This window comes from Ceratosolen solmsi, unplaced genomic scaffold (genome assembly GCF_000503995.2).
Source record: "Ceratosolen solmsi marchali unplaced genomic scaffold, CerSol_1.0 scaffold10, whole genome shotgun sequence".
NCBI lineage: Eukaryota > Metazoa > Arthropoda > Insecta > Hymenoptera > Agaonidae > Ceratosolen > Ceratosolen solmsi.
The window spans coordinates 12,910,940-12,935,512 of record NW_011948412.1 but is presented as its reverse complement, the minus strand read 5'-3'; the positions used below and the strand labels follow the sequence as shown (position 1 = coordinate 12,935,512).

General features: G+C 29.3%; 3 protein-coding genes across 3 annotated transcripts; 2 read left to right on the top strand and 1 right to left on the bottom strand.

Annotated features, from left to right (window-relative positions):
- Nucleotides 1–9,796: 9,796 nt before the first annotated feature.
- Nucleotides 9,797–10,849, top strand: LOC105359941 (uncharacterized). Its single transcript, XM_011496715.1, has 2 exons — nt 9,797–10,141; nt 10,459–10,849. Exons 1-2 carry the CDS (start codon nt 10,045–10,047, stop codon nt 10,626–10,628), a joined length of 267 nt encoding a protein of 88 aa, XP_011495017.1. The 5' UTR covers nt 9,797–10,044; the 3' UTR covers nt 10,629–10,849.
- A 354-nt stretch (nt 10,850–11,203) lies between these two features.
- Nucleotides 11,204–19,504, top strand: anne (polyamine-transporting ATPase anne boleyn). Its single transcript, XM_011496704.1, has 13 exons — nt 11,204–11,336; nt 11,533–11,617; nt 11,881–12,108; nt 12,623–12,783; nt 13,030–13,391; nt 13,875–14,213; nt 14,473–14,749; nt 15,185–15,829; nt 16,032–16,578; nt 16,802–17,007; nt 17,186–17,815; nt 18,145–18,485; nt 18,933–19,504. Exons 1-13 carry the CDS (start codon nt 11,213–11,215, stop codon nt 19,419–19,421), a joined length of 4,434 nt encoding a protein of 1,477 aa, XP_011495006.1. The 5' UTR covers nt 11,204–11,212; the 3' UTR covers nt 19,422–19,504.
- A 3,105-nt stretch (nt 19,505–22,609) lies between these two features.
- Nucleotides 22,610–23,111, bottom strand: LOC105359925 (uncharacterized). Its single transcript, XM_011496691.1, has one exon. The coding sequence runs from the start codon at nt 22,916–22,918 to the stop codon at nt 22,655–22,657; it is 264 nt and encodes an 87-aa protein (XP_011494993.1). The 5' UTR covers nt 22,919–23,111; the 3' UTR covers nt 22,610–22,654.
- Between the last annotated feature and the right edge of the window lie 1,462 nt (nt 23,112–24,573).

The window sequence follows — 24,573 nt, the reverse complement described above, 5'->3', positions numbered from 1 at the left end:
CTTTCACTTTCACTCTTACTGAATAAACTACCAAAATATCCGAGTTACAAGATTGTGTATGCATGTGTGTGTTTGTGCGAATCATAGATGAGATTAATTGTTATATACAAAATTCTATAATATAAATTAATTGTACTACTTAATAATCATTGACGTATTTGTCGTTAGGTATGATAATAATGAGACGATAATAAGAATTTAAATGTACTTTGAGGTAAATCAATTAAAAGATCTACAAGACAAATGATTTCATCTTTCGTATCTCGTAAATTGTGTCTTATTAATTCCTGTATCTACACAATAAAGGGCATACAATATTCTCAAATTAAAACATTATCAAAAATAAATTTCATTTTGATAAGCCATTGTTACTAAAATCATTGTATTATTTATAATTTTAAAAGCTTTATTATATAATATCGACCGAGCGTAATCATATAAGATCATAATGTCGAGAATAAAAGATTTAGTTTTCAAGCATGAAATTAATGTATAGGCTAGATATTTTTATTTCCATCTTGTTTCTTTTCCGGATACCGTTCCTTTCATTTAAGGCTTTTGCACGTCGGTACTCAAATAAATGCTCATTATTTTTATCGTTTAAAAATAAAAATTTATGTTTCATAAAAAGAATACTTTTGCTTATCTGTATGTACACGCCTTCATACACGTGTGTATTTCAATTCGTTAAAATACAGCTTAAAATAATTTAGTCTATTAAAACATTCAAGTATCCGTGTTAATTCAATAATAAATAACACGGGGTGGTAAGGGGAGGGGGAGCGGGGGAGCGGGGGAGCGGGGGAGTGGAGTAGTGGGGATGTGGGGGGGATGGGGGGGGGAGAGAAAAAACCTTTATAAATATAATCAGCTAAAAGATATAACACCACATAGAAATCTCGATTCTACTAATTGAATTTGATAATGTATAAAAGTGGTTTGGCACGAAACTCATAAATGCTTATACGCACGTGGAAGGAGATGGAACCCGTGAGAAGTTTGAAAGCGGACACGAGCTTAGGCTAAAGTAATCGGCTGCATGAACTAAAGCATCAGTAAGCTAGCGACTACTGTCGGTGACGTGACAAATTTGATAACGTCTGTACGTACGTGCGTTTATAATCGGCGTGGCTATTTATCTATTTCCCTTTTTTTTTCCCCGTACGACTTGCAGTGATATTCCGAAATATTAACTATAATGGGCATTGTTAATTTGGAAGAAAATAAAAGGTATGCTTTTAATAGGAAAGAATTTTTCTTATTCACCAGGTTTATATTTCATAAGCACGCACGCGCACACACGCGCACACACACGCACACGCACACACGAACACGCACACGAACGCGCGCACATAAATTTATAAAAAATATATATAAGCTGTAATTTATATGTAAAATATATTTGGATAGATTATTTTTTGTACATATCCAAGTATATATTTACAATTGTTCAAGTGCTAAAAAATATATCCAAATGTACTGTAGATTTAAGATTATCAGCTTTAAATAGTAATATTATTTTAAAATCAAATATATCATTTTATTCATTAATCAATTTTTGTTCCTTAAATAATGTAAATTTATAATTCCTAATTGGTAACTCCAGTTATTTTTAAACTACTAAAATAATGATAAAAGAAAAATAGAATTTATTGTACATTATTATAACATATAATAACACACTTTTCGTGTATTTGATTTAAATATTTCTATTCAGGCGATAAATTTGCATTAACACATAAATAAATATTTAATTTTTTTTTTTAATTTTTATCAGAATATGTAATTTTTTCTTAAATAGTTTTCCCATTACTATTAATTATGATTTTTCATAATGATTTATCTAATAAATTTTCAAGGAATTTTTCTTAGATTATGTTAATTAACATTTCATTTTTTAAGAAAAAAAAAAAGAATATAAAATACTTATAAACTACTTCGATAAATCGATTTCAGTAGAATATTACGTTTGTTATTATAATATTATTTCTAATTTTAATATAATAAATACCTTCCATAAATACATAGTTATTATTTATAAAAGGAAATTATAGTAAATATATTGACTACTTTGAGGCGATATCTGCTAGTAAAATCAATAAATTCGAGTAAAGATTACGCGGTGAAGTTTATTTATAAAATTATTAAATAACAAAGCGATTTATAAAAAGCTCTTAAATACAAATTTCATGAACATAGTTGCTGTGTATGTAGCCTATTGATTAAAAATTTATTAAAATTTGACTAGAAAAATTAAATATAATTACTCATAAAACATAAATAAAAATAACTTATAAATTATAAAACACTTTCATTTAACAAAAACATTCTTTTACTTTTTTTTTCATCTTTTCTCTCTATATTTTTTTTTTTTTTTTTTTTTTTTTTTTTTTTAATTTAAGGAAATGGATATAATTATTAACTAATTCGTCACTTATACAACATGAGATCGCAAATATATTTATTTGAATTATTCTTTAAAAAATTCTATTACTACTTAATATAGAAATTAATTATGGTAATTATATTTCATATTTAAGTATTTTACACATTAAAATTTGTAAATAGTTCTAATTGAATTACTAATTTTATTAGGTAAAATCCAATTTACATGTAATTTAGAAAATAGTGTTTATGCATTATCAAATATATCGTTACAAATGATTTATAAAGTTTTAAATTTCTAATTTTGTAAATAAATAAATTAAAATACACTTGTAAAAGTGATTTCATAAATTTTGAAACACTTTTTTGATTTATCATGGTTTTCACAATAAAAAATTCTTAAGTTATAAATATACACACTTATTTATATATATATATATATATATATATATATATATATAATAGTTTAATTACCGACAAATTAAGCCTTTTATTTCAATTGCTTTGAAGTGTATCAACTCAATTGCTTAAGAATAGTTAAAAACTAATTTTGATGCCCGTAATATGATAAATCAAGGTCGTTAAATTGTGCAATTAATAATAATATGCATAATAAAATCATTAAATATAAATAAATGCGAATAAATATCAATACATCAGTATCACTTTTATTATCAGGTACTTATCAAATAGTAGACACAAACAAAAAAAACAATATTTTAACGATAGAATTGTCTAATCTCTTTTTAGGAAAAATAAAATGTTCATTTGACAATTCTCATTAATTCTCATTAACAGTAAGTTGTACTAACAAAATGCCCACTAAGAACAACAGCTGTCATGGAATTTATGGTCGATCACAGACAGGATTACAACAGGCATTGGACGACGGTGGGCGCAGCTAATGAAACCACTGAAATAATGTTCTATTTAGTCTCATCATCTTTTGCTTTTCCCGATAATCCAAAGTTTGGTGAGGGCAATAAGTATCGAATTGAAGAGCCTAGTTGATATGGACATTATGCATGGTAAGTTATTAAAAATTTTGCTCAAATTCAATATTAAAACAACATTGAATCTCTTAGCATTCTTTTCAAGCCTAACCGATTATAGCAAAAGAGTGGAATAAATTTACAATATTGTATATATATATATATATATATATTGCCAACGTGCATATCTTTCTACAAGTTTCGTAATTATCTTGGGCTTGATGCAAACGCTCAGCCGAGCATATTTTTCCACATCTCAGATTAACTTTACATAAAACTGTAGCGTATTAAACATAACTTTTTCCTCACATTTACTTAATTTAATTAGTTTAATGTGAATAGTAAATAATTTCTATATTAATATACAGATACTGAGCTATTTATTATAATGATTAATTAGAAATGATATTAAACAATTAAAAGTTTGATAAATATTCATACAAGTTTAGAAAAAAATCATGTACTAATTTTTTTTTTTGAATTGATAATATCAACAAAGGAAAATAATTAGTACTTTAAAATATTATTATAGATTTATATTAATTCAATTTATCATTTCACTTAATGATTTCAACATTTTCTGTTTATTCATTGAAATTTATTGTAAAATTGTTAAAACATAAATGATATCGTGCGAAGAATCATTAAATATTCTTTAAGATAAATTTAAAATAAGATTATCCCTTATGAATACTTTATTAATCACTTATTATAGTGAAAAAAAAAAAAAAAAAAAAAATCCAAATTAATCCATACACATAGATTCGTATATATTTGAAAATCTATGTAATATTATTTATCATCAGATCTGATTTAAGTTATCAAAAAAGAAAAATTTTAGCTTTTACACTATATTAATAAAAAAAGAAACAAACACAATCGCAATGTAGATTATCACTTTCATTTTTGATAATCAAATAATTTAAGAGATAAAAAAAAGATAAGATTTAAGTTCTCCTTCTTCGCATATATATGTACTCTACTAATGATAAATATTTTTCTTTTTTTTATATGTATCAGTTTTGTTGCATAAATTATTTTTTTTTATATAATGATTATATATCCTCACTCAAAACTATTTTATAATTGCATCCAATAATTGGGTATATACATTACAGATATGTACTTCGTATATCACTTTAATTAATTTAATGTTTTTATAAATTAAATATTATAGATTGATTGAAGATTAGTTGTATAATATTAATATATATATATATATATATATATATATATTACTTTTCAGTTTTAATTTATTTCTGGTAGACGCTTATAATAGAAAAGGTATATGTGAATATTTTGAAAAATTAAACATTAAAAATATTAAATAACTTTGGTATAATTCCGAAATGTTATAAAAAAAAATTTGATATTCTTTAAAGATTCAATATCTTAATGAAAACTGTTTTATCAAGATATTTTCTATGTTTATAATAGAATGTTTAAATATTAAATAATAACATTTTGAGTGATACTTATGACACATAGGAAGTAAATAGCTTTTAATTAAAGTTTATTAATTGTAAAGTATTTACAAGAGGTCGTGAAATTTGTAACGATAAAAAGTTTTATCTCACCAAAATTTATTTAAAATTTTAATAATATTTTAATTTGTCACGTATAAATAAATATTTAAAAATGTTAATAATTATGGCCATTACTACCACTAATGCCATTACAACGTCCACTACTACCATTGCCATTACTACTACTACTACTACTACTACTACTACTACTACTACTACTACTACTACTACTACTACTACTACTACTACTACTACTACTACTACTACTACTACTACTACTACTACTACTACTACTACCACTACTACTACTACTACTACTACTATTACTACTACTACTACCACTACTACTACTACTACTACTACTATTACTACTACTACTACCACTACTGCTTTGTTACTTGACAATTTACATTATAAATTTAAACAATCTATATTATTTAATATAAAATATTCATCGATATTTGTATATAAATACTAATACCTTTTATTATTTAAATAAAAATTGTTCAATCAATGTATTTAAATTTTTTATAGAATTTAATGGATATCCCTATTAATTTTATTATACTTCAAGGTAATCCGATTATGATTCATGCTAAAGCATACTTGTTTCATTTAAAGATAATTATCATTTAGAGCACATCTCAATTGTAAAAAAGACAAGCTGATATTCGTCACGTGCTACTATTATTGAGCAATAATATTATTGCCTTATATGTAAAATCATACAATCAATTTAGGCTTGCAGATATTAATTGCACTAAAGGGAATATCATCCATTTTACAATATTTCTTCATTATACATATATGTATTGTTAGATAAAAAAAAAAAAAAAAAAATAATTCTTATATAATTAAATAATTACCTAACGGTAAATATTATTTAACTTAAACAATTACATTTTATAAATTTCATAATATTTTAGAGGATTGTGATTATCTTTAGTAAAAAAAATTCCCATTTACATTTTGTCTATTTATATTTGTAATATGAAAATTTCAAACGCGATCATAAAAGAGATAATATTTATTCTTATTACAATTTTCATTATTTAATAATTCCTATTGATGAATTATTCGCTAGTTATTAATTTTTATATATTTATATCTTTTATATTTGAAATAATTTTATTTCTCATAACCCAAATTGCTATACTAGAAAGCTTAATGTAATAAGAAGTGTTGATTAATAAATTATAATGTTTTAGAAAGTAATGATGTGCATTGCATATAGATAATTTTATTGGAAAGCTAACTCAATGGGATTTTATTCTTTATTATATAACAATTATGTGGACATAATATGGGTTTGCCAAATCATTTTTTAAAAATAGGCAAATAATACATTTTTTTAAGCGTTTATGCTGTAACAATTATCGAGTACATAAAAAAAAAAAAAAATTCTTAGTAAAAAATTAGAATGAAAATTAATTTTTTTTTAAATATTTTTTATTCGAGTAATTAAATAAAAAATTAAGTTATTTTTTATTATATTAAATATAATCATATATTTTTATTATTCATCTTTTATAAGACAATAATAAATAATACAGAATTCTTATTAATTACCTAAGGATTGATTTTTTTGTTTTTTGTTTTTTTTTTTGTTTTTTTTTTTATTTTTTTTTGTTTTTAATGTATATAATAAGCTATCAGTACAATTGAAAGAAGATATTTACTTTGTATAATACTACTTTAAAAATACTAATTGAATGTTTATTATTTTAAAAGAATATTGCAACGTACAATGACTTTCGTCTGAATACGTAATTTTTGTTTTGAAAATGAGTATTTAAGCTATTTATCCAATTAACGATTATTTGTTGGACAATTATTTTGAATTGTTTTACAACGACAAATTCGTCTTCAAGATTCCACATAATAATAAACTTTTTCTTATAATGTTCCTCTATATCAAAATGTAAATAAATATAAATAATGAATTGAAGTATTGCCATTACTATACTGTTTACAAATGATTTATAAATAATCGATTGAATTCATTATCGTAAGTTAGTGAACATAAATTTTTCCAATAAGACAAATTGAATGCAAAATTAAATTTCAAATGTAAATCCATTAATAAGTAATGTGAGAAAAATTATTAATAAACTTTTAATGCCGTTAGCTGCACATTTTGATAGATGATTACAATTAAAGAAATAATAAAGAATATATATAACAATTATATCTGTGTTTTTGTATGTGTAACATAATTAATACAATTGAAGAGATGAATTTGCTCATTGAATCGTATATTTGCATACCTTAGTGTATGCATATGTACGCATACATGAATATTTATGTATGGATGTAAAGATGTATTTATCTATGACAATATTAAGAGTATTTTTATATATTAAATGAAAATACGTATTCGTGTTTTATCATGTCACTTCCATATTTTGAATTCGAAGATTAATGTATATTTTAATATAATCAAATAATTCTAATATAGTTGTTTTTATTATCTGTAGTAATTATCTGCAGTAATATAGTTATAGCAGTTAATATGATTTATAAAGTGTTTTGTATTAAAAGAGATAAAATTTTAGTAATGCTATTATGCAAATATTTTAAATTACTCAAATCACGTGCACACACGCCCGCGCGCACACACACACACGCAGGAACACGCACACGCGTGCGCGTGCGTACACGCGCATAAATACATTGTATTGGTAACCTTTTGCATCGTTGACTTACATAACTAATACGTATGGCATAGTATTTACCGTTTGAAATTTTGATAAATCAACAGACGTATAAGGTAGTTACACAATATATGCTGATTAATTGTTTTTTAAAGTGGATTTAAAAAAAAATAGCGAAGATTTGATAGAGTTATTGTAAATTTAACAAATGAAATTTAATAAATGAAATAGATGTTAAAATGAAATAGTACGAGTAACGTATCTTGACTATGCAGTCCCCCTAAAATTAGACTATAATAACAGTAGGACGATAAACGATAAGACCATTATATAACAATAATAGCCGAATGAATTTTATAATTTTCAAATTATACTGAATACTGTCAAATTTCTTTAAATAAATTGGGATGACGAGGCGCGCGAGATGCAATTTTATACTTAATCCCGTGCCTACTTAATGTGCCCAATATTATATTTAGTCCCAGCCACTGGTCTTGCCCATTACAGCTCTAGAGCCTCAGTCCAGTCATCTAATGCTCAGGTAAAAATGAGCGATAATAATAATAATAATAACAATAATAACAATAACAATAACAACAACAACAACTAATAATAATAATAATAATAATAATAATAATAATAATAATAATAATAATAATAATAATAATAATAACGATAATAATAATAATAATAATAATAATAATAATAATAATAATAATAATAATTGTCCGTTAGTTTTTCGAACGAGCGCGCTTTATAGAAATTGCCGGGTCAGCTACGCAGGCGCGAACCGGAGCAGCCGGGAAGATCCACTGTTAAGCGTTTTCTGCTAAAAAGTACGTCCACTGTCGGCCGTCATTAGTGCTCCCCCGTCAGTTGTGCGTCATTCTATGACGAATAATTGTGAGAATAAGGCGCGCATCTGCGTTCCCCTGAATTATTTGCGTACGCATATTCGATCGGGCGCTTGTGATCACGGAACTAACTGTCTCGGTAATGCGGATAATACCGTAACGGCGTCTAGGCAGTCGTTCGGTCAGTTTCGTCTGCTGATGCACTTATGACGCGATAGTCGAGAACTTTGTCGGTGAGAAATTAATAAATCGGCGAATCGTATTTTTAGAATTGGTCGAGTACCGACTTGGACACGTGCCCTACGGTCATAAGGGCTCGGTGGTTGTTTAATTGCTTGTAAATTATTATCATTGACATTGTAGTCTGCGCTTGGCAGGCTACGAGGAGCTGCCGAAAAGCTAGGAGCAACCCCGTCTTTCGTCGTAGGGACGTCCGGGAATCGAATTGGCTTTTGAGATTTGAGAGAAAAGGAGGTCAAGGCGCAGGGAGAAGGTTTCGGAAGTGCGGTGGGTGCGGTGCGCGAATACGTTTTTATTCTCGGTGTTATTCCGTGGGCTCCAACACACATTTTCACCAAATGTTAAATGAAGAAGCAATTGATTTCATACTCGCCATATTGATCTGTGCTTAATATAAGCACACTGGCAATGGTCATATAACTGTTGAGAAGCTTTTCGATTATGTTGATCTATTGTATATTTAATAGATTTGCTTCGAGAAGCGGCACAGTACATTATTGAAATATCCCGCGAGGTTGGTTCATCTGCAGAGCTAAGACGAATGTGAAATAAAAGTGTAATTCTCAACGGCCAGGAGGAAGACGGCATAATATTATAGATGTGGTGTTGACTTTCATTATTTCCGAATCATATTCGTCACTCAAGGTCGACTTATTGCTCATTAATTCGGCACAGCTTTATCCATTTTTATTTCAAGTATTGCAAACCCGATTAATAAAATTTACTACATTCGATTATCGTCATGTACAAAATATTTATAGAAGGAATGAATGATCACGTTGTTATGGAATTTCGTGTTCTTAGAAGTCCCGTGGCGGGTATAGCTGTATTTAAATACTGTATCGTCTAAATAATTTAAAAATACATTTAACTCTTTACAGTCGGCTAAAATTGTTAACGTGTACTTTTACTTTTACAATTTTACTTTCTGCTTAGTTAAATCTTTGGTATATATATAGATTTATACATATATACATATACATATACATATACATATATACATATACATATATATATATATATATATATATATATATATATATATATACGCATGCGTATCTATATACATATATGTGCATAGCTATACCTATATCCTAAATATATATGCCTATGTGTCTGTGTTACCGAGTTCGTTTATATATATATATACATATGCACATGCATATTTTATGCCTTTGTGAAATTAATTTACTTGAAGCTTAGTGAGATATAAGTTTGCGTGTGATACAAGTTTAAGAGGACCGAGGGATTGCTTATTTCATCTTTCTTAATTAAAAATATCATAGTGCGTGGTCAGTGAAATAAGTGTTAAGTGGTCTGAATCAATTCAATTTTATTTCTTACAAGACGTTTAGTTAACCAACTACTTACTCGAAATATATTCTAACCCGTAATGTATTTGAGATTTTGCAGCAGCGAACAAATTAAAAAGATAGAGTATATAAGACCAATTACAACAAAGTCTCATTTCTGTTTTCAGCCAATCAAAGGTATATTAAACCGTTGATAAGATATTAATACTAACACTTTAAAATTAATTATTAACATGACACGCAAGAAGTAATTTTAGACTTTATACAAAATTAGCATTTATAGGTTTTAAATCATTTGAGCTTCGATACGACTGATTCGATTACATCAATTATGTTTATAAAGCATTGAATATACATCATAGCACTTTGCAAACGAGCGTGTTATTTAATAAATAATTATTTTTAAAGTTTTTATGAACCAATATCCTATGGAAGTTCATAGCGTAGGCCAGTGTATTATGTTTATAACATTGCTTACTTCAATTTTTAACTAGCTATTGGACTTCGTTCAGTAAGTGCCTTCTTATTTGATCGAGACATCTTTTGGTTGAATAACGTGGAATACTCGCACACTGTAATATTACAGCAAGGCATGAGCAAATTTGCGCAAATTATCCTTGACTTTCAAATTGGGTGGAGGAAACTTACTGATCCTGGTGACTGACAAGACACCAACTTCACAACAGAAAACGTTAAGCGATAGCAGTAGCTTTTGTCAAATGCAAAACTATTATCATAGATTGATCATTGAAAGAATATCAGAAAATAACTTCAAAATGACAGTTGATTGGTATCGGTAGCAGACAGTTTACTTTATTTTGAGTTCCTATTTATAATCAGCTGTCGGGCATTTGACATATATAGCATATTGGACTTTGATGACATTACATACTATGTATGTAATTGTCATTTGAAAAGTTAAACCAAAGAATATTCATTTACTGTAGTAATATAATATTATATATACATAAATATTCATGTATATATGTGTGTAAATGAATATATGCGTGCGCACGTGCGTATATATATATATGTGTATATATATATATATATATATACATATGGATACATTTGTTTACATACGTACGAATGAATGAGTAATACATACATATATATATATATATATATACACACACATATATATATATATCTTTATGTATATGTATATATATATATATATATATATATATTTAATAACTAAAAGATTATAAGCAAACTTTGTTGAAAAAATAAAGTTATTGTCCAAAAATGCCAACTACGCCAAATAAGCTTTCCCTCAATTTTAACAGAAATAATTATAGTGTTTTTGGAACACACACGAATAATGATAATGTAGAACAACAACGAGAGCAAAAAACTGAACTTTTAGAGGGTAAGAAACTAGATTTAAAAAATCAATATTACATTTTTTTCTTCGTTTTTTATAATCCACACATATTTATTTATCCAGCTAAATAATTATTATACAAATTATTAAAAATTAAATGATAAATTTTCTTTCTATTTCAATTATATCTTCAATTGCACGTTTCTTATGAACAATATTAATTCTGAATTTGTTATTATAGGAAATAGAGGTAATGGCCTTCTTCATTTGAAGAGTGGCATAGATTATGTTAATCCCGGTGAAGAAGATCAGATGGAAATTTATGGGTAAATAATAAATTACTAATGTCTCTAATGATTTTAATCAGAATTATTAATGTTTGTTTTTATTAATAAAGTAAACCACTTAATATTTGTACTTTCTTTTATTTCATTTATAAAACATATTAAATATACAGAAATTAAACAAGTAAACCTTTACTTACATAGAAACATAATTAGTATAAATAAAAAAGTTAATTAATTATTCTGATAATCATTATTAAATCGTTTTAAGTTAATAACTGGTTGTGATTTAATAAATAACTCAGGTATAGAAGAAATACAGCGTACACTGCCGCGACATGGTTCCTGATAATTATTACAGGTGGACTGTTAAGACTTATCTTTCATTGGGTGCCACATCTTATGTTATTAGCAACCCATTCAAAATGTTCTCTCGAGGAAGCAGAAACAGTTTTGTTGTTAGAAAAATTTCAAGGAAAACATATAAGCTATCATGTTAAAAAAATCAAAATTGTGACAGCTGAAGACGTATGGTATATATTATTTATATAATATTATATATAGCAGATCTTCGATTTGAATATAAAATATAAATTTTACTTTTACAAAAATTCTCATGCTTAACAAGAAATCGTATTCATATATAAATCTTACGTCCAAAATTTTACTTAAAATATTCATTCAGATATACTACAAAAGTTGCATTTATTTGACCACGTTTTATTATTATTGAAATATCAGTAAAGTAAGAACGTGTATGTAGTAAAGAAATTTTCGTATGTTACATTGTCACTTGTTATAAATCATATAAATTTATTTCGAATATAAAAATTTTTTATGTCAAATTAAAATATCATTTATTATTTATTTTCTAAGATATGACACGTGCGTCTCTGGCTTATTCATTAAATTTAGGTAAAAGTTGAATTTAGCTAAATTATAGTATAAATTATTTTTATTATATATAATGGATTTTTAAAAGATTTATATCTTCAAATCGACTGTTTTTAATATACATTAATATGTATTTGTTTATGTTGAATAAAGGAAAGAGTTTTGTGAAAACAGTATATTCGAGGAAGAGTTACCAGAAAAAGTGAATAATTCACGATTTGAGCCACACAGTCCTATTACAATAGAACAAGAACAGAATCAAGAACAAACTTTAATGCCATTATCCTTTCATTTGTCCGGTGGTCAATTTAGAGGTTTGTTTCAAGCTTCTTGCAATATATTTTTTTTGTATGTAGCTAAAAACATTATAATACACATTTATTTTATCGTTCTTGTGTTTGTACAATCCAAATGCTTAGTTGCAATTAATTAATTTAAACGGGTGAAATAGATTGCTCGAGTGAATTATATATTCTTTACAAAATGGATTATTATCTGGTTAGGATAAAAAATTATATTCTTCAAATTTAAAAGCTTGCCATTGTTTTTTGTGTATGTAGAGGTGCAATGGATGCATATATTCACATGTAAGAAGCTCATTTATGTTTGGGATACTGAAAAGTGTGAGTATTTAAAACTTCGTGGTCTTGATACACGTGTTTTGAGCTCAACGTTACACCAGACACCAGAACTGAGTGCAAAACAACAAAGCATGCGACGTGGAGTGTATGGAAACAATGAGATTGTTGTACCTGTTAAAGGCTTCCTAACACTTCTTGGACTCGAAGTCCTTAATCCTTTTTACGTCTTCCAATTATTCAGCTTTTGCCTTTGGATCTCCGATGATTATGTTTATTATGCTATGGTGATTTTGTGTATGTCCGCCTGCGGTGTTATAATGGCCGTCTTGCAAACTCGAAGGGTAATAAATTTGTTAATTATCCATTTATTTAATCTATCAAGTATCTGAGTATCCCTATTAAAGTTTAGTGACGAAGGTCGTTGATTATTTAAAATATTTATGGCTTATTACAGTGGTTTGCGAACTTGTTATAACAAATTTTTTATTCATTTTTGTTAATTTTTATGACTCAATTAGAATTTTCTTGTAAGTAAAATATGCATTGACGGTATCATAAATCTTAACTTTCCTTATATTTAATTAAACTTTACAATTATATCAAGTTCCTTTTAATGTAAGAATTTAAATAGGAATTTAATTTATAGAACAGCAACCATTCTTTTTATTAGCTAAAAATATATTTAACGGTCATTACTATTGCTTATTGCAAATAATCAATGTCTGTCATATATGAAAAACGTATTATATTAAAAGAAAAAATTCCCATTTTATCTTTCATACATTGTTAAATACAATTACTTATTTATTCGATATTTTTTGCAGAACCAGCGCAATCTTCGTTCGACGGTTTCCTCTTCAGACGTGGCAACTGTTCTACGCGATCGTTCTACAGGCTCAACGGCCACTGTATCAGCCAAATATCTAGTGCCTGGTGACATACTTGTTATACCGTCGTACGGTTGTGTATTACCCTGCGACGCGGTTTTACTAACGGGTAATTGTATCTTAAATGAATCGATGTTAACGGGAGAATCGGTACCCGTCACCAAAACGCCGATACCAGCAGCTAGTGATATTGTCTACGATAGCAAGGAGCACGCAAGACACACGCTATATTGTGGTACACGAGTTTTACAAACACGTTATTTCGGTACTGAGAAGGTAATGAAAGTTGATATTTAAAATTATTTTAGTTTCTTATACTTCTTGGGTCTTGCTGCAATTAATTATATTATTATTATGTGATATTGTATTTTTCTATAATCCTAAAAAACACTTAGTAAACTATTATTCTTAAGTAATTTCAAATTATCCTTTAAATTGTCAAATGGATTGCATTTCTTCGTTATAGATAAAAGTTTAAAATTTGTATTTTCATTACTTATTTCATTGCATAATTTTGAACTACTTGTTTCGTCAGGTGTTGGCAGTAGTCATTCGCACGGGCTTCAATACGAGCAAGGGTGGTCTTGTTCGCTCTATCATGTACCCTCCTCCCGTTGATTTTAAATTTGAGCAAGATTCTTATAAATTTGTTGAACTTCTTGCCTGTATTGCAAGTATCGGTGTCATATATACCATTATTACTAAGGCTCTACGTGGTGTGCCTAGCAGTCACATTGCTCTCGAGGCTCTGGATCTTATAACCATAGTTGTACCACCAGCTCTTCCTGCTGCAATGACGGTCGGCAGATTAGGTGGGCTAATGAATATTTAATTCTTATTACTTCATGTTCGTCCTTCACACTGCATTGTAATTTTACTTAACAGTATAGTGCGTAAACGATAACAGATTTAATTCGCGAGTAAGCTATTTTAATAGAAACACTTTTACACTAATTTAGTTGCAAAATACTAAAATTGAATCGTATAAATGATATAGCGAATAATTATTATAAAGCATAAGAACTTTGAAAAAAGATTTTAAAACAAATACAATATTATTATTATTATATAGAGAGTATGTTATATAATAATTCTGTATTTTAAAATTGCAATACAGTTTGGAAGCTTAAGATTGTATTATGATGTAATAATAGATGTTTGTAATAATGTATGTTTGTATTGTATATTGTGTATGTTGTATGTCGTTATTGTATGAGAATGAACATAAATTTTTTTCGATTAATTAGTGGCACAGAATCGGTTGGAAAAACACAAAATTTACTGCACAAGTCCGAGGGCGATCAATGTTTCGGGATCTATCGATTGTGTTTGTTTTGACAAAACTGGAACATTAACCGAGGATGGTTTGGATATGTGGGGAGTGGTTATGGTCACCTCGAATAAGTTCCAATTACCCATCAAGGATATTTCAAGCTTGGCGTTAAATGAAATTCTTATAGGAATGGTCACCTGCCATTCAATCACAATTATAGATGGGCAATTAATTGGCGATCCATTAGATTTGAAAATGTTCGAGTCGACGGGATGGGTGTTGGAGGAGCCTAATGTTTCCGATACTTCCAAATTCTCTATGCTCTTTCCAACAATTGTCAGGCCTTCGAATTCAGCATCTAATAAAGTTTCAATTACTACTGTACCATTGTCGCGTAGCAACGACGAGGTCGAATCCGGCGTCGTCGAGAATTTACCAGAGACGGGTGACGATCATTTAACCGAAGGCGGAGTGGAGATTGGGATCGTCCGACAATTTCCATTTACCTCGAGTCTACAGCGTATGAGTGTTATTACAAGAACTCTCGGGGCAGACCATTACGATTTATACTGCAAGGGTAGTCCAGAAATGATTCTCAGCTTATCAAAACCAGAATCTGGTGAGTCGTTAATTTCATTTCATAATATACCAAATCACATACGCTTTCGTGTGAGAATGAGAAGGAGGGAGATGAGGGTGTTTTACATAATGCATCAAAGTATTTTTTTGTTTGAGTATTGTTGTTAATATCCATATAATGCATATAATGCACATAATCGACAATCTTGTAAATAAATATTTGTATTAAATTTTTCTCGTAGTGCCACATGATTTTAACAGTGTTTTACAAGAGTATACATCAGAGGGTTATCGCGTGATTGCATTAGCCCATAAATCGTTAAAACGCCTTCCCTATGCCAAGGTACAACGCATAACTCGCGAAGCTGCTGAAACCGAGCTTACGTTCCTGGCCTTCGTTATACTGGAAAATCGTCTAAAGCCAGAAACGATGCCGATGATCGCGGCCCTCAACGATGCCGCTATCAAAGTTGTTATGGTCACTGGAGATAATATGCTCACGGCTCTATCCGTAGCTCGAGACTGCGACATCGTCAAGTCTAAAATGCCGGTAATCGCAGTAACCGCTGTCACCCAGCAAAATCAGATGAAACCCCAATTGTATTTTACGCGAAGTTTTACCCAATCGAGTCAGAATCACTTATCGCCTACTATTGTCGGACCCGAAATGACAGATTTCAGCGAGATTACCGACATCAATAGCGTCGTTAGTTTGGAAACCATTGAAAGCGGAGGCGTATATGGAACCAATGGCAGAGTCGATCCTGTACTCAATTATCTGTCGGACGAGTGAGTTTTCTCATTAATTTGTTTGACAATTAATGGCTCAGTAATATTAACTTTAATACGATTGAAATTGCCATTGAACATATTGAATTCTGGATTATTCGAATCACACTTCTTGATGAACATTGTAGAAAACTGTAATGTTTATTAAACGAATAATTAATTTTGAAAAATGTTTAAATGGCAATAGATGTATAACGCATTGTAAATATCAATTTACTTTCAGTCTTCAGCGGAGCGGTAAAAGCCGAAATAATGCAAGAAAAAATGATTACGTGTTTTCTTTGACGGGAAAAACTTGGGCTCTTATAAAGCAATTTTATCCTGAATTGATACCGAAATTAACAACACGTGGAACAATTTTCGCCAGAATGTCTCCCGATCAAAAGCAACAGCTTGTACAAGAATTGCAAGCACTGGGTTACTACGTAGGTAAAGATCCTTATATTCATATTATTACTATTGGTTCGTTAATTTAAAAAATACATGTTCAACTTATTCGATTAAGTAAGGATTTAGTAAGAGAACATGGATTATGAAACAAAACGCAACAATCCATAACTCGATAGTTTTAATAATTTAGTTTTACTAATAAACATTTTTTGCTCAGCAATGGTTGGCGACGGTGCAAACGACTGTGGCGCTCTGAAAGCCGCGCACACTGGCATCTCCCTATCGGATACCGAGTCATCGGTAGCATCTCCGTTCACCAGCCGCGAGACCAATATTTCTTGTGTATTGAGCGTCATACGCGAAGGTCGAGCCGCTCTTGTCACCTCCTTTGGAATCTTCAAATACATGGCCGCCTACTCTCTCACCCAGTTTATTTCCGTTATGCTGCTTTACAGTATTGAATCCAATCTTACGGACATCGAGTTTCTTTACATTGACCTCTTTATCATCTCCATATTTGCTTTCTTTTTCGGCAAGACAGAAGCATACGATGGCCCGTTAAACAAGATACCACCGCTTACGAGTCTAATCAGCGTCACGCCGATTCTCAGTTTATTCGCACAAATCGTCATCGTGAGCATTTTTCAGTATTTAAGCTTATGGAACCTACGGCATATGGAATGGTTCGTGCCATTCAATGCGACTGCAGAAAATAAAGATGACGTGGGTTGTTTGGAAAATTATACAATATTTATCGTTAGCTCGATTCAATATATCATTCTTGCAGTTGTTTTCTCCAAGGGCCGACCATATAGAAAAGCCATTTGGACAAATTATGGATTATTGGGTAAATATCAAAATTTAAATATAAAACTACTTCCCACCACGACTTTTGTTCATTTAATTCATATAATATAGCATTACAAGAAATATTATAAAATATGACCATTAATTGTAATCTATCTAATCCGTAATGATTAACCGCGAATTTGTATATTGAAATTTAAATTGTAATTAAATTAATTAACTTAGTATTAAATCCTAAATAAAGTGTAATATCGTTGGAAATGGCAATTTTCTATGAAATTCGAGTGATAAAAATGAGCGGGTAAAAATTAATAAAAAAAAAAAAAAAAAAAAAAAAAAAAAAAATTTGTTTGTTTTTTCTCCCATTAGCATCCTTTGTGCTATTGAGCTCGTTCTCGGCCTATTTGTCAATTGGACCATTCGAGCAACTTGCTGAGTGGTTTGAACTTGTGCTACCCGAAGACTTGGAATTTAGATTCATTCTACTGGCTTATGGATTAGCAAATTTTTTAATATCGATGTTCGTCGAGTACTTTGTCATTGAATATCTAGTGTTTTCGAAGCTAAGGAAAAAACTGCACAATGTCGACAAGTCGCGTAGGAAGTTTCTGATGTACGAAAGAAATATGAGAAACAATCATGAATGGCCACCTTTGTCGCAGGAACCGCTACCCGAAGCCGCACCCGATATACTTATTCGACAAAATCAGGTTTGACCTATAGTCTCTAATACTTTGCAAAATTAATTTTAAACTGTATTTTCCATTAAAGTCAATTGGGTGGGAAAAGCTATTAAACGAGATGCCAGCACCATTAATTCACCAAATTCGTGTAAATTTCTTAAAATTTAAATCGAGAACATTTTCCATTTAATATTATATCTTTTAAATAAAAATGACTTGAAATTTTTGTGTCTTATTTATTGAGCTATTTGACTTATCGCTATCAAACAGAAAAAGAAGTTTTTAATTTGGAAATTAATAAGACAGGCATATATAATTGAACGCGCGCGCCTATAATGTCTTCCATTAAGTCCAACAAAGACTTTTATTCGTTTGTTGAAAATTATATTTTGATTTCTTACTTATGATAATTCTGCATATAATTGAATATAACACAATTAGACATATATTTATGTATGAGATGCTTATTCGCAGCTGACCGAGATCAAAATTGAGAAGCGAGTAACCGAAAACGCACCATCGGACTACAGTGTCGTCGGAGGAACGACATCGGCTGTATCAGCAGACTCCACGGGCTGCCAAATGTCCGGGAGTCCGGGTAAAGATGTAACCCTGGCCCCTGATTGCTTGCTACCCTTCAAAAATGTCGATCGCTTCGGAGGCTCGACCCGCGAAGTACCTCTAAATCCACGATCCCTTTACGACGAGAGACGGAACACCGTCTCTATGCAAACGGTGCTGAATTACTGTGACGAGAGCAGCCAGAATAAGCGTAACTCGATGACTAAACGGCCGAGCCATCCGAGGTTGAGCTCCGAGTCCGCTCGGGAAATCGACAGGACCGACAAGGTTAAGAGATTTAAGGAGACCAATCCCATCGCTACCTTACCAAGGCATTCCACTTTCATCAATAAGAGTGCGGCTCTGCAAGGTGGACTCGAGCTTGATATTTTACCATCTTGAGATCGGGCGATCGTCGAATTACTTATTTCACTTTATTACTTACTCATTTCGGCTAACGAGATAAATTCGTCGATTTTATTTGATCAGGTTTTTTTTTTATTATTTTCTAGTGTCTCTTTGTTCGTCAAATACCTCGTTCATAAGAATATCCTTTTTTTCTTATTTATTTTTTGATTTTTTTTTGATTTTTTTTTTGATTTTTTTTTTGATTTTTTTTTTTGATTTTTACAAAACGGCTTCCATTTGTAGAATATAATTAGATTTTTAACTTTATAGCGTTATCGATAGCCAATTTTCGTTGATATCTATATCAATTGTAAAGCAAATTTATAATTATAATTTGGTAATAGTTGCTATTTTTTTTTTTTTTTTTTTTTTTTTTTTTTTTTTTTTTTTTTTTTTTTATTTTTTAATAATTGCTTGGACAATATTTGATAATGCCTCTATTCGTACATCATACATTATACAATTATACACCTTTATTAAAATTTATATTATATTTATTTCTATAGAATTTGTCTTCAACAACTCTTAAAGATTATTTAAAAAAAAAAAAAAAAAAAAAAAAAATGGCTATCACAGTTAATTTGTCACATTAGCAAAACTGTTATCTAAATGCGACAACATTACACTCGGAGAGTGATTTGTAGTTAAAACAACTAACGAAAATTTATGTCGATAATTAATTCAAGATCAAATCATCTTCACTACTCTATTTAAATACAAATGATAAATAATTTTTACAATAATTTAATTGTATTTCGATTAAATTTTAGTCGAACTTTTATATCTCATAACCATAAAGGTTCTTGAGAAACATTAAATAATAGAAGTATAAATGTCAGCATATAATGAATCTATTATACGAAAGTATATATGAAATATTGTACTAAAAGAATTTGATCAGGCAGAATTTTCATTATTTGGACAAAATTAAAATAAATTACAATAGAAATTAATTTCATTACTTAATAGTTAAAAGTACCTTGTAGCTTAGAGAATTATTTGTCTAAAAATATATTTTATCGCTTACATAAAAAAAACTTTGTCTTCAATTCGGATAAAATCACGGTGCATTAGATTTCGTACTTATTGAAAAACATGACGAACATGACGCACATATCGGGTGTTTTTATTTCGAAAAAAATAACAAAATAAAGTAGACGAATAAAAAGTATTATTCTGTGCGTACGCAATAAAAAACAAAGAAAGTTTACTTAAAGCTACCGTTGGTATTGCTTATAGTAAAGCAGAAACGATGCCATTATATGTATTTTATTTATAGGCTTAAAAGTTGTAAGCATATATATTTAGTACGTAATAAAATCAAGAAATACGTGCGTATTTCATAAACGTTAAATATTAGCTTGTGAATGAAAATAACCGTATGATACTTTTGTATTATTATTATAAAGTAATAATTGGTTATTGCATGACGGAATTGTGTAATAAAATACTAAGTTATGAAGACAAAATCGAAGATTTTATTTTGCATTTAATCTACCCTTTTCATCCATCTTTTTTCATAAATTCATAAAGTTAGGTGTTTCCTTTTTAATAGTAAAAGACAAGAAATAATTCTATAATTTAAAACTTGTCAGGGAGTCGTTGATATGAAAAAAAAAAAAAAAAAAAAAAAAAAAAAATGGAATATCATTTACTCATATTTCAGTATGTAATTAAAAAAAAAACAATATTTATATATTTTGATAATAATTTATTATTATAATTTAATTTATGATTACATAGCATAAATATATAATAATTAACGTACAAAAATATTGCCACGAACATAAATTATTGTCACGATTAAAATGTTTTTTTTTTTCTTGTTTTTTTTTTTTTTTTTTTTTTTTTTTTTTTTTTTGTTTGTTACAAACGACAAATGTAGTATTTAAAATAATATTGTGACAACGTCAATAATATTTTATATTGATTAATAGTTACCAATTCATTGAAAAATGAAAAACTTTAATAAATAATCGACTCCAATGTATGTATAAGAATACGTGCTCACATATACTATTCTATACAGACTAGGTACGTTTCTATCATAATTATAATGCTTCGTTAATTTTACAAATTGAACATTATGGAAATAAAGCATTATAAATTAATATAAATTTTAAGCTTTATATTTGCTGTTTTGTACTAATAGTATGCCATTGCAGTAATATCATTCGATTGTATTAGGACAAAACAATTTTATTGACAGTCTCATGGTAGGATTGGAAATCCTTCATTACACTCTGAGAGTAAAATTTAAAGCAAACTCTTTAATGTTAATTGCAATTAAATTACGTAAATTAATTAATTAAATCAATTTCACTAATGTTAATCATCATTTATTTTGAATTCATATTATTCATATTTATGTAGAGTCGCCGTATACATTGCAATTTATAGGCAATAAAATTCCTTTTCCTTTTGCACAAATTTTCTTTTATTATTATACGCGCGCGCACTATTATTAAAAGCTACTCGAATACACTTGTTTATGTTTTATTAATCCATTAGCTTAATTAAAACCATCACATTCAAATTTTCTTCAATATATAAGTAGAAAATTTACCGTTTAATGAATATTCAATTGTTTATGAATTCACGGCATCATACGGATTATGAATTAAATTCATAGCGCATTTAATAAATATCATAATGCATAAATAATATTAAAGCGCTTTAAAATTAAATTATAATTTATCGAGCATGACCTCAAAATACTTAAAAAAAAAAAAAAAAAAAAAGTAATGTTAAATAACTACGTATCTTCCAGTATACATTATTTAAATAAAACTTGTGACTAGCAACAGTAAAAAGAATTAATGATGCTCCAATAATTTAATAACTTAAGCGGCTAAACGTAAGATAACATCGTTCCTTTCGCAGGTCATTAATTACAATATGCTCCATCAACTAAAAGCATTGAATTGAAAGAATATTCGCTCTCGTCATTACGATCGTGAAGCATCGATGTGAATTTTTGAAATAAGTAATATAACTTCTTTTAAATGGAAATTTCAAGTAAATTACAACCGCCTAGATTAAGAATAATTGCATTTTTGATTCGTCGAACAAAGCATCTGTTTTTTTTTGCTTTTTTTTTTTTATTTTTGTTTTGTTTTTGTTTTTGTTTTTTTTGTTTTTTTTTGTTTTTTTTTGCTTGCTTATTTCTTTTGTTGTTATTCTCCGAAGACCCAACGTTAAATTCACTAAAATTCTTATTACAAAACTCAAGACACATTACAATTATCGGTTGCACTATAAACAAGGTTATTGCCGCGAAACATAGCTTCGAGCATGAGCTTCTGGTTAAACTTCTGACCCCTGGACTCCATTGCTTCCACGAGGTAGCGATACCGCTTCCAGGCGGTCAGCCGCTTCGTCTCGGCAACGTCACATCTATGCAGCAGCAGTTGATTGGTGTCGTTGCCGGATGCGGCGACTATTGACGATGTCTGGCCACTTAACCACGAATCTTCACTGCGTGGAATCATTTTTTTTTCTCTCTTCTTTTCACTTTGATAATCCTGCCTGACGAGAAGTACAAAGAAATCCTTGATAAATATCAATTGTATATTAATTTAAGTCTTATGAGAGACACGACAATTTCCCATCTATCGTGACGTTTATTTATGTATTCGATAATTGTCGATCGAAGCCTCTAGGCAATTAGTAAAAAGAGAAGTACTTAATTTATTGATTATATTGCAATACGTTTTTATTCGCGTATAGCAATTTAATGTCATTAATTTTATCATTATGTAGTGCTGTGTCTAATATTTTCGCTGAAAAGGAAAAAGACAAACTAATTCCGTTTTAACGTAACTTATTCGCTTCTATGTCGATTTGAAGCATAAATAAATAAATGAATAACCTAATGTGAGTTGAATGCGAAGAAAAAAAAAAAGAAGAAAAAAAAATTAAATTAATGCGAGCCTCGTTAATTTTTACGTAAATTCAAGTGCTTATTTATTTGCAGTTTCTTTCCATATATTTACCGACGAAGTGCATACTTCTTACTAGAGTTATACGTTTTTTCTTTTTCTTTCTTTTCCTTTTCTTTTTTGTTTTTAAATAATTTTTTTCATTATCCCATCGCCATTTGTAATTAAAGCTATAAATAAAAAAAAATTGTATAAAAAGTAGCAAATTAAAACCTTGAGTATTGATTTTTTGTTTAATTACATACTTATAAAAACGGGAATGACATTTAAAAATGATACATTTCAAAGACTTTACATTTCAAAAAGCATTACAAATTAAAAAAATGATTATGTATACGTATACACTTTTAATACACGTATATGCTTGAATTTCAATCGAAACTGTTGTTAATACAATTATTGAATAACGACTCTATGAAGATTAATTTACCCGTATTATACGTATATATATATATATATATAAGTCCCAAAAAGAACGAGGGGACAATTACAGTTCACTCGATGAGGAGCAAACGCATACTTTTCACGTACAATAATTGACGATTTAAAAAAAATAAAAATAAAAAAAAAACAAAACAGAAAAGAAAAGAGAGATAGAGCCAACAGCTCGCGCTATTAGAAACAAAATGATCGATCTTCGATAATTCCTATGCATGTACGCCTAGTATAGTTCGACTCTGTCACTATGACAACGTCTATATTTATATCCATTATTCACACAGATGCGGGACACACTACGCTTGTAAGCGAAGCCGTCTAAATAAATCTGATTTAAAGAGACCTCCTCCTTCCCCCCCCCCCCCCTCCCCGCCTCTTTTGAAAAATCCTTCTACTTAAGTTGCGTACTCACGCGTTGGTTCTGCAGTTTGCAAATTCGTGATAAATCCTCGAACGCCTGGGCTTGTAAGAAGCTACGCAAGCCAAAATATCCGTACGTTAACAACGAGCCCTCCAGAACCGAGTCCGAAACGAGGGTGACGCCAACTTCCGAAGGAGCTCGACATCAGCTGGGGGCGAACAAACTCGACTGACGGCGGCGTTGCACATGCGTGTCAAGAAGCCCCTTTCGATCCCTTCGCGCGTGTACGCTCCACACGGCCAGCCGCCACTTGGAAACCATATGTATCCCGTGCTCGCTGCACCCTCCGTCTCTATTCGCTCGCGCGTCGCTCCCCTCCCCCCTCCCTTCCTCCCTTCCTCCCCCG